The sequence below is a fragment of the Trichechus manatus genome, unplaced genomic scaffold (genome assembly GCF_000243295.1).
Source record: "Trichechus manatus latirostris isolate Lorelei unplaced genomic scaffold, TriManLat1.0 scaffold00014, whole genome shotgun sequence".
NCBI lineage: Eukaryota > Metazoa > Chordata > Mammalia > Sirenia > Trichechidae > Trichechus > Trichechus manatus.
The window spans coordinates 20,175,578-20,189,335 of NW_004443950.1; the positions used below are offsets into that span (position 1 = coordinate 20,175,578).

Consider the following 13,758-nt stretch of genomic DNA (forward strand, 5'->3'; position numbering starts at 1 on the left):
TGTATCACCCTAAACTGCAGTGGTCTCCAACCTTAGTAAGGAGTATAAGAAAGATATAATTCAGGAGTTTCAGTCGCATAATTTAACAACCCAGCTACTGTCAATTTTTTATTTAAATAAGTTTTGATAAAAGTCAAATATCCTTGTGTTCAAAATGACAGCATAGAAAAAATTTTTGAATGCTACCTAAGAAGTAGTAACTGAATATAAAATTATTTGAGCATGTGATATATCCATCTTGATGCATATGTTAATTTACTTCAATACAACTGTAAGGAGAAGCATTTAAATCATTTCCAGCTGGGAAGAACAGGGGAGAAAGTGAATTTCATTCGCCATCTTGATTTAATTAAATGCACAATATGCTTTTATCAGCAACTTTTACAATGTCCCCATCATTAGAAATTAATTATAAAAGCAATTATCAAAAATTTTTTGAGCCGGTACACATAATCTTCTTCATTGTTTATAAGTAGTCGTGACTTAGAGGCACTTGGTTACCTTTTAGTAAGGAAAAGAATAACACTAGCAGGACCTCACAGTAAGATTGGAGACACAAATCAAACCTGGTATGAAAACGCTGTCTGCTAAAAATACCATTATCAGAGAATTAGTTAAGATACAACATTTAAAAAATATTCAGACTTTGCAAGGTTCTAGGCTGTAAAAAATACAAAGGCTAAAAACACAAAAAGTTTACAAAATTTTGCAAACCCAGTAATTTAAATGAGTAAGAAATAAAGCAGAACTATCTTACTTGAAGGAGAGGGTTAAATAGTATCAGTAGGTTTTAAAATGAAAACACTAAGCAGTAACAAATTCTACTTGACTACATACATTTCTGCCCCTTTAAGGACTTACAATATGGAAATTGTAATACTTTTCTGTGTCCAGCATTAAAAAACACACATACAACATGACACATACTACATGACACAGACTACTGAAGTCTACACACTCCATTTCAGACAGAGCTCAACCAAAAAGTTTCAGGTACGTACAAAGACCTAACATGATTTTTTTTTCAATGTTAAGAGCATGAAAACGGAAAACAGGTCATAAAATTTTAAGGTAAAACAGGACAATAAAGAGCTTTTTAAAAAGCCACTGATTGGTCTTCACACGTGAAATAATATTAAATAATTTCATCATACATCCCCCCTCAATTCAATTCAGCCATCGCTGTCTTAAGACAACTGAAGATTAAACATATTTCAAATCCTGAACAGGTTTTTGATTCCCAACAAGGTATGTGGCTGTTCAGGCTCCCAGTGGAACACAGACTGATCTCCCCAACAAAACTCTTGGCCACTCTGAGAAAACTGTGCACATTTACACCACACAACATTAATGGAAAAGATAAAGACAAGATGAAAGACACTTGAACTTGTGTAAGATACTTTCAAAGGTGGTAACGCTTGTGTAAACATCTGTAGAACTTACTCATATCACAGCTTTAAGGTGCAGGCTACCTAATTATATAGGAAACTAGCAATGTAGCTTCATTATGATGGAATTTTACTGTATCAAAAATAGAGACTGAACAGAAAACTTTGTTACTTGTTTCTGGTTAGCTTGTAAACATGGAATGTTTTGTTCTGAAACACTCTGGTGAAGTGTGCCGTGTAAGGAGGCAGGTTTCTTTTTATCTCTTCACAGAAGCGAGGGTGGCCTGCAGGCTTCAAATCCGGCTCGTTCGCTCCTGGACCATCCATCATCTGAAACCAAAACATATCCAAACACAGTCTGAAAAAAAAATCGTATTTATAAGAGACAACAGAAGTAGGAATAGATATTTGGTTCCGTTAAGAATGATATATTAGTGAAATTAAATTATATTATTTAAATTTCAATGGCTACTTGGAGATCATCTGGTCCATCCCTTCCACCCTTCAGACGTACAAATCAAGGTTGAGAAGGAAAAGTTCAGTGTCATACAATGATCACCATCAATGGCAAAGCTAGAACTAGAACTCAGGTCTCCTTGTTCTTAGGCATGTACTATATTGTCCCTCTGATGCCAATGAAATAAGTTACTATGACCGAGGAAGTTCTTTAACTCATTAGATGGCCTAGTTAGAAAAAGCTATACACAAAGCAAAATCTGTGGTCTATACCTCCTCTGAACTCAAGATACTTATGGGCCATTGTTTTCCTTGGGCAAAAATCTGAATCTCACTATAGAAGAATCCAGATCAAAAGGGGGATATTGCAGAACAGAATTTAAAATTCTCAAGGAATCCAGATTTTCTGGAGCCATGGAGACTGGATAAACCCCCGAAACTATTGCCCCAAGACAATCTTTAAACCTTAAACCAAAAATATCCCTAGAAGTCTTCTTAAAACCAACAGTTTAGCTTAACTAGTAAAGAATGCCTGTCTTGAGGATTATGCTCTTTTAAGATCTATGTAGGATCTAATTGACAATAGTAACTTGAAAGATTAGACAGGAACCTAGGGAGCAGTGAGTTTATGTTAATGGTGGAGGAACTCAGAAAAGGAGGATGAGAATGGTTGTGTAACTCGAAGAATGTAATAAATGTCACTGAGTTATACATGCAGAAACTTGAATTGGTGTATGCTTTTGTTGTGTATATTCTCAACAACAACAAAAAATAAAATAAATTATTTTTAAAAATCTGAATATCAAATTCTGTAGACTAGTTTTTTTCAGATTTAGGCTACGTTTGTCATTTTGTCCCACTCATTTTACAAACATCTATCCACTTTTAAACCCAATTACAGCACTCGTACCCACTGCTGTCAAGTTGATTCCGACTCATGGTGACCTCATGTGTTACAGTGTAGAGCTGCTCCATAGGGTTTTCTTGGCTGTAATCTTTACAGAAGCAGACTGCCAGGCCTTTCTTCTGCAGTGCACTGGGTGGATTCTAACCACCAATCTTTAGATTAGTAGCTGAGTGCAAACCTAGGGACCTTAATCACAGCATGCACTGCCTCTAAAGAGTGAAAATTTTCTGTTTGTTCTATTCGAGACCTGGCATAGCTCCAAGAACATTTTCCTCAGAAGGAAGAGGGATATTTTCTGCTCTGGAGTATAAGCTTAGCCACAGAAAACCATCTTGTGGAAATGTGCCATTGGACAAGAGAGGCCACCCAATGAGAGAGGGCAGGGAGAGCAGCACCCCTCTACATCCGTGGCTGGGAGAGGAGAGATGGAGCACTGCTATCAGCCATTCAGGTACTGAGCCAACGTAATGCGTTAGAGAGGTGGTTTTAAAACTGAGTTTTCGTTTGCTTTTTTTTTTAGCAATGAAAACCTTAACAAAACAGATTTTACACAGAGCCCCACAACACAAAACAGTAAAGGCAGAGCTGCTCTGTCTGATGTGAAGTTGGGGACCTAGAGTTCCTTTTCCATCTTCCCCTTGCTCAGCCCCTGTGGCAGCCACTCGAGTGCCAAGGTGAGGAGTTCTGCAGAATGCAGGAGAAAAATGAATACCTGACTTGTACTATGACGTATGGAATGATTTACAATACTTAGGGTACTTAGGACTGAAGGTGGAATCCCGCCTCTCCCAGGAGATTCTCTCGCGCACTGAGACCGGGTATGCTTACGTGTCCGTTGGCAACGTCCAGCAGGTCCCGCAGCCGGCAGCCCCGGCGGTGCCTGCGCTCGTAGCAGATGCTGTCCTCCAGGATGACATAGTCAGTGCCAAAGGACCTTAGCAGGGCATGCACCTCCTCCGGAGACCTCTTTGCGTATATCTGATAAACCTTTCAAAACAAGATAAAAATGGAATAAGGGCAAAATATCACTCAACTGCCAGGGAGTTAGCTGAGGAACTTCTAATGATGTGACCTCCCAGAGGGGTTGACTCTGCGTGGCACAGTGCCCCCTCCCCGCCCCTCCCAGGCCAGCCGTCTGCAGTCCTGCAGCGCATGGGGGAAGTTTCCAAATGAACGCTGTAATTACTTAGTCTTGGGAAGAGGGAAAGTGAGTCACACTGAATACATTCAGATTTAGACACCAAATACATTTTGATTTAGAATGGATTATTCTCAGTTATGAATATATTCATTGGTAGGTGCCAATTCTAAGAAGGTTTCATCAAATAATGCGGCTGAGTAAATAAGACATAGTCTCTAGCTTTAAAAGGGGACCAGCAGACTAAAAGAGTCTATTAGGGGTGACAGTTCAGTTTTAGGGGAACGTGTGAGGAGGGGGCCAAGGTTCTGAGGACAGAAGTTGGGGAAAAGGGCCCTGATGGGGGTCCTTGGTCCCAGGCTGGGTGGCACTGTTGCTTCACTGCTGCTACATCGCCTCCTGCTAGATCAGAATGAGACTTGACCCTCATTCTCTACCTCCCTTGCTTGCCTGGAGCAAGAGCGACTTGCAGCAGCCAGCAGCAGTTCACCGGGAGGCACCACCTGCAGTCGTCACTAGCGTCATACACCTTCAGCCAATACACCCAGCCTACGGGGGTGCTGTTCTAGTTGTTGGAATTGGCAAAATTGGGGAGAAGAGAAGGAATCATGAAAAGAAGTGCTGCGTCCTTTGCTGCCCACTGCTTTCTAATGATAGGCTCCTGGCTTCAAGATTGGTACCGAGGGCCTAACTCAGTGTGTCCGCATGGACAGATGAGATGGCACGGAGGCCAGCTGCTTCTATTGCTAACACGTGAGGCCACCATACAGTGCAGGCCCAGGTCGTAGAGTAAAGGCATTCCAAGGACCTGAAGGTCTCGACTGAAGAAGAGCCCTAGGGCTTGCAGGATGTTAGTTTTTAGGGCACAGAGCTTGGTACCTGGACAGGACTGGAGCCTGGAGGAGGAGCACAGGACTCCCTGGGCATCTTGTGTGTCTCTGCTGCATCCCTCTTGCATCTAAGCAGCACAAGCCAGCTCCTGACTGAACCTCATGTTTGCTGAGTCAGGCACCCCCCAATCCTCTAGTTAACTTGGGGCTATCTAAAACACTTGGGCCAATGGAAAATTCCAATTTAGCAGGAGAGCTCGGCTGCTAACCAAAAGGTCGGCAGTTGGAATCCACCGGCCACTCCTTGGCAACCCTATGGGGCAGTTCTACTCTGTCCTATAGGGTCACTATGAGTTGGAATCAACTTGATGGCAAGAAGTGAGTTAAGACAATTCTGATAAACAAGAGGAGACTTAGTGTAAGTCATTTTTTTTAGGAAAGTCAACTATCACTCCAAAAGAAGACTTTTTAACAACCTTTCAACTACCAAGATTAAGGAGTCACCAATATAAAACATCAAAGAAGTCTGACACCACTGCTGATGAGGGCTAGCGAAACAGGTGCTCTCCACGCTGCTGATCTAAATGGCAAGTGCCCGTTCCCTCCGACCCAGCAATTCCAAGCCTAGGAATCTGAAATGCAAATATATACTTGTACTGTACAGATGGATGCATATGCAAGTTTATTGTTTGGAGTACTGTTTATAATTGCAAAATACAGGGAAACAACCTAAATTGTTAAATAAAATATGATACATCTATATAATGTAGTATTAGGCAGCTTTAAACCATACAAGGAAGTTATACTGATATGTAATAATCTCTTAAAATATAAAAAGTGCAAAAAAAGTAAGATGTGGTATTATTTCTTATATAAAAAAGGGAAAAAGAATGTGTACATACACATTTGTGTATGTGTACAATACCTGTGGGAGGGTACACAAGAAGCTGGTAACACTATTTGCCTCCTGGGAGGGGATCCAGTAGTGGGACACAGGGGTGGGAGGGGGACTTTTCACTATATGCCCCTTTGTATGTCCTGAATTTTTAACTAGGTGCTGTATTACCTATTTAAGACAAATAACAAACGGCCCATAAACGTGACCGGTATTTGTCTAGCCCTTGTCTTCCTCTCTCCAACTCAAAGGCTCTCAGGCTTTGCTCTCGAACACTATCTTCTGTCCATCTCAAGGCATTTATTATCTCAGTTATTCCCCTCCCGAGGTGAGCATGTGGCCTGACAGCATGCCTTTAACTGTCGTGGGCAGGCTGAAGTCCATACTGAGGAGATGCGAGCCCGTGCCCTGAAGTCTTCCTGATTTCCCCTCAAAACCCACAAGCTGTAGGTGTGCAGCATTAGCTCTGGTGGTACAGCGGTTAAGTGCTCCACTGCTAACTGAAAGGTCGACGGTTTGAACCCCCAGCCGCTCTGCAGGAGAAAGATGCGGCAGTCTGCTTCCATAAGGATTTACAGCCTTGGAAACCCTGTTGGACAGTACTACTGTGTCCAGTAGGGTCGCTATGAGTTAGAATTCGACTTGATGGCAAAGGGTGTAGATTTTCGGTTTTCACCAAACACCAGGAAGCCCCCTGCTAGCCCCCAAGAAGCGAGGAAAGGCAGCGAGAAGAGGTCCTTACTGCTCTGGTTCTCTCTCTCAGGCTTTTGTCTTCATAGTGCGGGTGGTTGGTTAAGACTCTTCCTGTGCACAGCTTGACCCCGGCCAGCAACTGCATGCTTCCAGCAAACACGGCCTTTCTTGGAGTGTTAGAGCTGAAAGACGTTCGAGTCTGAATTAACCCACAGCTAAGACTTCCTCAAAGACAACAGAAAAGACCACATGATACTCTCAGAATTACCCAGCTTTGTCAGGAAGTGTTAAGAGCTGGGAAAAGAGGAGCTGCTTGGGTTTCTGGTTCATACTCCAAGTATTTTATGAAACTTTTCACACCTGTTTTTGACTCTTCACTACTACAACGCTTAGGAAGCTTATAACTTCCTTTTTTGGATGGCTTTCATATTTTAATCTTTTTTATTGTACTTTAGATGAAGGTTTACAGAACAAGTAGTTTCTCATTAAACAGTACACATACTGTTTTATGACACTGGTTAGCAACCCCATGACATGTCAACATTCTCCCTTCTCGACCCTGGGTTCCCTATTACCAGCTTTCCTGTTGCCTCCTGCCTTCTAGTCCTTGTCCTGGGCTGTTGTGCCCCATCAGTCTTGTTTTGTTTTATGGGCCTGTCTAATCTTGGGCTGAAGGGTGAACCTTGGGAGTGACTTCATTACTGAGCTAAAAGGGTGTCCAGGGGCCATACTCTCGGGGTTTCTCTAGTCTCTGTCAGGCCAGTAAGTCTGGTCTCTTTTTTTGTGAGTTAGAATTTTGTTCTACATTTTTATCCCTCTCTGTCCGGGACCCTCTATTGTGATCCCTGTCAGAGCAGTTGGTGGCGGTAGCCGAGCACCATCTAGTTGTGCTGGACTTAGTCTGGTAGAAGCTGTGGTAGTTGTGGTCCATTAGTCCTTTGGACTAATCTTTCCCTTTTGTCTTTGGTTTTCTTCATTCTCCTTTGCTCCAGACAGGGTGGGACCAGTACAGTATCTTAGATGGCCACTCACGGGCTTTTAAGACCCCAGGTGCTACTCACCAAGGTAGAATGTAGAACATTTTCTTTATAAACTATGTTATGCCAATTGAGTTAGATGTTCCCCGAGACCACAGTCCCCACAGCCCTCAGCCCAGCAATTTGGTCCCTCATGGAGTTTCGATGCGTCTATGGAGCTTCCATGGCCTTGCCTTGTACAAGTTGTGCTGCCTTCCTCAGTACTGTGTACTGTCTCACCCTTCATCAAAGTTACCACTTACCTATTGTCTATTTAGTGTCCTCCCCCCGCCTCCCCTCCCTCATAAGATGGCTTTACTATTACAATGAATTATCTTAGGAAGTAGGTAGCTCCTGAGTCTAAGGCTTCTAGGCTAAAACCCATAATCCTCTCCACTACTGTTCCAGAGGGGTGGATGCTAACAAGAAGAAATCAAAAGACTGCCATTGCTTTTTGCTCTAAAGTTAACACGTTAAACTTAAAACGTAACAAATTATATTCAGAAACTGCAACTGAGCATGAGTCAATTACAAGGGTTTTTGTTTAAAACAAAAGCAAAAAAGGTCACAGATACTACTATAAATTACTTTTAAGAAAAACGGAATAAAAACAAAAGAACAGAAAGATTCTGAAGTGGCAAGTATCTTCTTAAGCAACATGGGAATGTACAGTATTGCTGATGTGGACACACAAGTATTATATTTTTCCTTTTAGTCCTGATTATGCAAAACTATAGGCATCTTAGGGAGCCCTGGTGGCACAGTGGTTAAAGCGCTCGGCTGCTAACTGAAAGGTCGGTGGTTTGAACTCACCAGCCGCTCCCGGGACAAACATGTGGCAGCCTGTTTCTGTAAAGATACACAGCCTTGGAAACCCTATGGGGCCGTTCTATAGGGTCGCTATGAGTCAGAATCAACTCGCTGGCAGTGGTGTTAGGTTAGTTACAGGCATCTTAAAGAACACAGGGCACCCTAATATTAAATGATGATCTCACTTTCCAATTACCACAAGCTATGACTCTTGGCCTCCCTGTGGTGTGTGAGGAGCAATGAGGGAAGGCCAAGGGGAGATTCCCTGAACATGGGAAAGCATTTTTCTTTCTCCCCACTTTCCCCAGGAAATATAATTTTAGTAGTTTATTTAATTCTCTTCCATTTTTGGAAACCTAGCCCGTCACTTGCAAACCGATGATGTGTACGTGTGTGTGTTTTATATTATGGAGAACACAACGTGTCCTCTATGGACCCTCCGATGAGGTGTACATGTGTGTGTTTTATCATGAGGAACACAATACGTCCTCTATGGATCCTCCAATGATGTGTATGTGTTTTATTATGAAGAACACAACATGTCCCCTATGGATCCTCTGATGATGTGTATGTGTGTGTGTTTTACTACGAAGAACACAACACATCCCCTATGGATCCTCTGATGATGTGTATGTATGTGTGTGTGTTTTATTATGAAGAACACAACATGTCCTCTATGGATCCTCTGATGATGTGTATGTGTGTGTGTTTTACTATGAAGAACACAACACGTCCCCCATGGATTCTCCGATGATGTGTATGTGTGTGTGTGTTTTTTATTATGAAGAACACAACACGTCCTCTCTGGACCCTCCTCAATGCAGCAATGCAGCAATGCAGCAATGCAGAACTCACTGTAGAGGCCCACTAGGAGTACTGTGAGATACGCTTATCCCTCCAGTATTAAGAAAGAAGAGTCTGCTAGACTAAGTTCACATGGAGTTAGTTTGAAGGAGTCTAATTGAAATTATTAAAACTCAACATCCTTTGCAGAAACCATTCTAGCAGGCTGTTCTCCATGTTTTCAGAGGGCAAGGACTGAAACTTGCTCTGGTGTTGAAGTTTCTGAGAGAAGCCCTGCCATATTTACATATCTCACGAGTATGTTGCATTTATTACAAGTCAATGCCAAGATCACAGCATGAATGTCATCTAACTAAGGGCTTAGGATGTCTATGAGTAAGAAGTGGCTGTTCAAGTTGTGATATTTACAAATAATTTACTTTTGAAAAATTCAAGATTTTCTCCCTAGCAATAACATTCTCATGCACTCGCTTTCCAGTAAGCTTTCTTAAGTGACGGAATTACAGTGCACACACAGGGAGTGACACATTATCTGCATTTTGCCTTCCCCAGGCCACAGCCCGGAATGTGGATTATAGTGGGAAAGTTTTATGTGAACTTGGCTATGCCTGAGAGGTTGTTGTAGCTCTGACAACCAGACCCAGGTACACAAGAACAAATAAATGTTTGCTCTGTCCCTCTGCACCAGTAATTCATAGGGAAACTCTGACATCTGTCCCACATGATCAGAGGAATATGAGGGTTTAAATAAAAACGTGAAGGTGCTCAGAGTTCCTTAGTGAAAGGTTTTACAGAAATTCCATTTTATTCAGTTAACACTTATTAAATGCCACACAGACTGCGCTCCCCTCATTTACAGTGTATCACCATCGCTGAAGAGAACAGAGATGGACACATATGAATTAAATGGCATCATGTTTCCAAGCAAGTCTTCTCTCCTTTTGTATACTCTCAACCGGCTTTGGTTATCCCACTACGGTAACTGATACAGTAACGTCATGAGTGCAGAGCGTGGCTGGCTTTGGGTCCTACGGACTAGACAGAGTCAGAATGCAGGAAGAAAGTCAGTCTGGTCCCCACCTCTGGCAGAGCACCAGCTGAGCTTACAGTACTCATTCATACAGCAAGGCTGTTTCAGCAGCACTGTTTTGAATATGTAAGAGGCATCAGCACCAAGGAGATACACAGAGCTGTTAATACTGTATGTTCTGTAATTAGGATCCCTGTTAGAATGTGGTATTTTTCTTAAGGGGAAAAGCACATTTGGCAGAGATAGATGGCTGACCTTGCTATCTATCCATGGCTAAGGACCAAGGTTTCACCAGCTTCCTGGATTATAATAATAATGCTTCAATGAATTATATGGTTCACAATGCCAAAAGTCCTCAGCTGCTCATTGGGGAGTTACAGAGTTACTCTTTATTCATTCAGGAAATACTACTGAGGGCCTACTATGTGCTGGGCTGCCAAACATGGTGTGCCTGTCCTCAAGAAGCTGACAAGCTAACAGAGCCAGACTCAGCTCCAGTTATGGGCAAACACTTCAAATAAACCAGCAATTAGTCTATCCCACATTTATTAGTGTTTTCTGTAGACCTTTAGCTGTGCTGTAAACCAAACACAGTAGACATAAACACGCCTCTCTCCTCAGTAAGCTGTAAGAACACCTGAGTCACTCCATCCCCTACCCACCCAGAGTGGGTGCAGTCCCCCAGGCAAAGCAGAGCCACCATCACGAAGTATAAGGTGACATGTCACATACGTGCTCGATGGAGCTGAGAAAAAACGGAACAAAGCTCATTAAACTGTAACATGTCTTAATGTTTGGTCTTCTCAGCAAAGAGTCAGAAAGTTTAAAAGGGATGTAATCTGTTAAACTGTTAGTGCCACATAACTCTGGCTCGTTAACATACTCTCACCAAACTCCCTGATTTTATTGTAAAGTAGCAAAACGCAAGTACCCTCATGCCTATAATGACTTAGAGATAACAATTCTTTGACAAGTACTGACTTCTGAGGACAGAGGAGATGAGGTTCATTCGCTTTGTTCTCTTTTACTTGGTTTTACACACTTGCCCCACAGGAAACCTGGGATATTTCACCTCCATTCTAAGTATTTAATTTCATCTTTAAAGCAAATGCAAAAGTAAACACAACAAGCAAAACAGGACAAAATGAAAAACAATCACACATCTTCTAAACTTTAAATACCTATATTTATGCTGTTTTCTATCTTCTGTGGCAACTTAGTGGACAAAGGGAGGAAGGATTCTCTGTCCTTAACTTCAAATATGTGGTAAGACAGAGAAGGCTGGGCATTCTTCCTTCACAGACACTGTCTGATACAGTCTGTGGTCTGTTATCTAAAACAGCTAATGTGCTTTTAACTACTGAATGACACTTCTCTATTATAGAAAAACAAAGCCATTTTTACAAATGTTTGAACAAATGATGTATAAAATGAAAGGATAATGTGTTTTTATAGCTCTCTGCCAAGTTCCATAGCAGGCTGCCCAACCTGCAAACAATTTATTCTGTAAGAAATGTCACCAAATAATGACAAGGGCTCACAGGTCAAATGGATTTACATTATATAATTTAAATGTCATTTCTGGAAGACCTGATGGCATTTTGAACAAATAATCTCATTTATTTTTGAAGCTCTAAGCTTCAGCAAGTTAATTACTGTTGAACTAATGGGTAAACTGAGCATTATAATATAATGTGTGAGCATTTGCTTTATCTACACTTCAAAAATTTATAGAATTATGCAAATACTACAAAATGATTCATTAAATATAAAAGAGGTTTACAGGCATTTAAGGTCTGAATTTAACCTACATCATATTTAAAACATGCAGTAATTACTTCTGCTTTGATTAAATGTAAAGGAAATCTAGTACATTTTCTTCACTCCCATTGAGAAAATACTGTACACGTAGGCTTCATTATTGGAAAGAGACTGTATCTGGTGAAATTATCCTAAAGCTAAGTAGTTAAAATGTCACACCTCAAAATGTCCAAATCTGTTGATCCATCTATCTTAATTGCACAATGTCAAAGAAAAATTTCAGGAAACAAAAATGAAATAGTCAAGGACACAAAGGAATGAGGCATGAACCACTGATTATGGTGGCATTCAGCCTTGCTGAAATGAATGTGCTTTCTAGTCACACACTGAACCTATAAAAACACTGCCTGGTGTTTGCTGAAACAGATATCTGAAGGTGAAAAAACCCAGGAAACATTATCAGCAAAGAGAGGTAAATATGAATGCAGTGTTTAAATCTGAGTGAAAACAAAGCATGAAGCACACCTCAGCATAATGTGGAAGGCGGGCAACCAGGTGAGCACACACAGGCAAGGCAGCTGGGGTTATCACACCTTGGGGACCTGATTTCAACAAAATGTCCTTGCAGAGTAACGAGAAATTTAATTCCTAAGTATTCTTTGTTTTACACTTATATTTAAGTCTCTACTCCTCTAAAAAACTGAAGTATAGACCATTTTCCATTATTAAAAACTAGGACTCTAAAAAAAAATTCTTCCACTGGAATCTGCTAAGCCTCTGCACCTTTTAAAATGGAGCCTGTGGTAAAAATGACATCCCTAGGTGGTGCAAATGGTCAGTGATCTTGGCTGCTAACTAAAAGGCTGGAAGTCCGAGTCTGCCCAGAGGCGCCTGGGAAGGCCTGGTGACCTACCTCTGAAAAATCAGTCACTGAAAACCTTGAGGAGCACAGTTCTAATCTGACACACATGAGGTTACCAAGAGCTGGAACTGACTCAATGGCAACTGGTTTTGGGTTTTATAGTAAGAATATGGAAGAAAAGAATGAAGACAATAATACTGAATTGAGGCTCAATGTTTACCCTATCGAACAGGCAATTAGAATGGATTGCTACACAATGTGTGAATGTTTCATGCAGCATCCTACATATACGTAGTTGGTGCTCAATAAACATCTGTTGAACTATATTAATAACTATAACTTCAGACATGAGATGACTTTATATATTAAGGCTTTAAATGGTTTCACAAACATCCAACCCCTTTAGTATGATCCCTCTAATATTAATAGTGTTATCCTAAGGTGATGCCCTTTATTTTCCCTTTAGGCTATAAAAGGGATGATCTACAGCTATCTTATCTATAAAAGATCTTAGCCCCTCAAAAACAAGTACATAGCTAACTCCTGCTTGAGGGGGTGGAATCTCCCAATTTACCTTGAAGTAGAGAAGCCCTTAGTAAATACTTGGAAAGACCTTAATCTCCAAACGGAAGTTCAGCGCCCCCTGGAGCACAATGGTGATGCCTACTGTGTGGTTCATTACGGCATCAAGGACATAAAGCAGAGACTGGAGATGACAGGCTTCTTCCCATCACTTTACATAAGAATGACCCCAAAGAAGGGTCACCTGCACTGTTGCTGGGGCTCACTGTTTCTCTAGACCTGACTCAGTGATGGCAGCTGTGCCCCTCCTGCCCTCCCCCTATACGTGCTATCATGACTGCACTAAGGACAGACATCTGAGTGTTTCTGCTTTGACTGTGAGAACAGGCCTGGCGGCTGCTTTCAGACAAACCCCACGCCTTAGACCACAGCCTTTCTCCAGCACTTCTCATACCTACCAATATCATGGACACAGTAGTAAAGTGATGGTTGAAGGTCATATTTCATGTTTCAAAACCAGAAGAAATCACTTGTGTTTGGAATCTAAGCCTAAGGACCAGAGCTGATTTAAATGTTGATTTAAACAAACATACTTTGTGTCTAAATAGACCCTGTTCTGGCATACAGTCATCATCACTTAAGCGTA

The 13,758-nt window shown here is 41.5% G+C and overlaps 1 protein-coding gene across 8 annotated transcripts in view; it reads right to left on the reverse strand.

The window, feature by feature from the left end:
• Positions 1–245: 245 nt before the first annotated feature.
• DPY19L3 (dpy-19 like C-mannosyltransferase 3) overlaps positions 246–13,758 on the reverse strand; it is a 73,906-nt gene continuing 60,393 nt past the window's right edge. For all 8 annotated transcript variants that reach the window (XM_023726949.1, XM_023726950.1, XM_023726948.1 and 5 more), the window contains 3 exons: positions 6,357–6,489; positions 3,580–3,738; positions 246–1,718 (listed from right to left, as the gene is read on the reverse strand). In XM_023726949.1, coding sequence (XP_023582717.1) covers positions 1,557–1,718; positions 3,580–3,738; positions 6,357–6,489 — 454 coding nt within the window. In that variant the 3' untranslated portion in view covers positions 246–1,556. The remainder of the gene's footprint in view (positions 1,719–3,579; positions 3,739–6,356; positions 6,490–13,758) is intronic.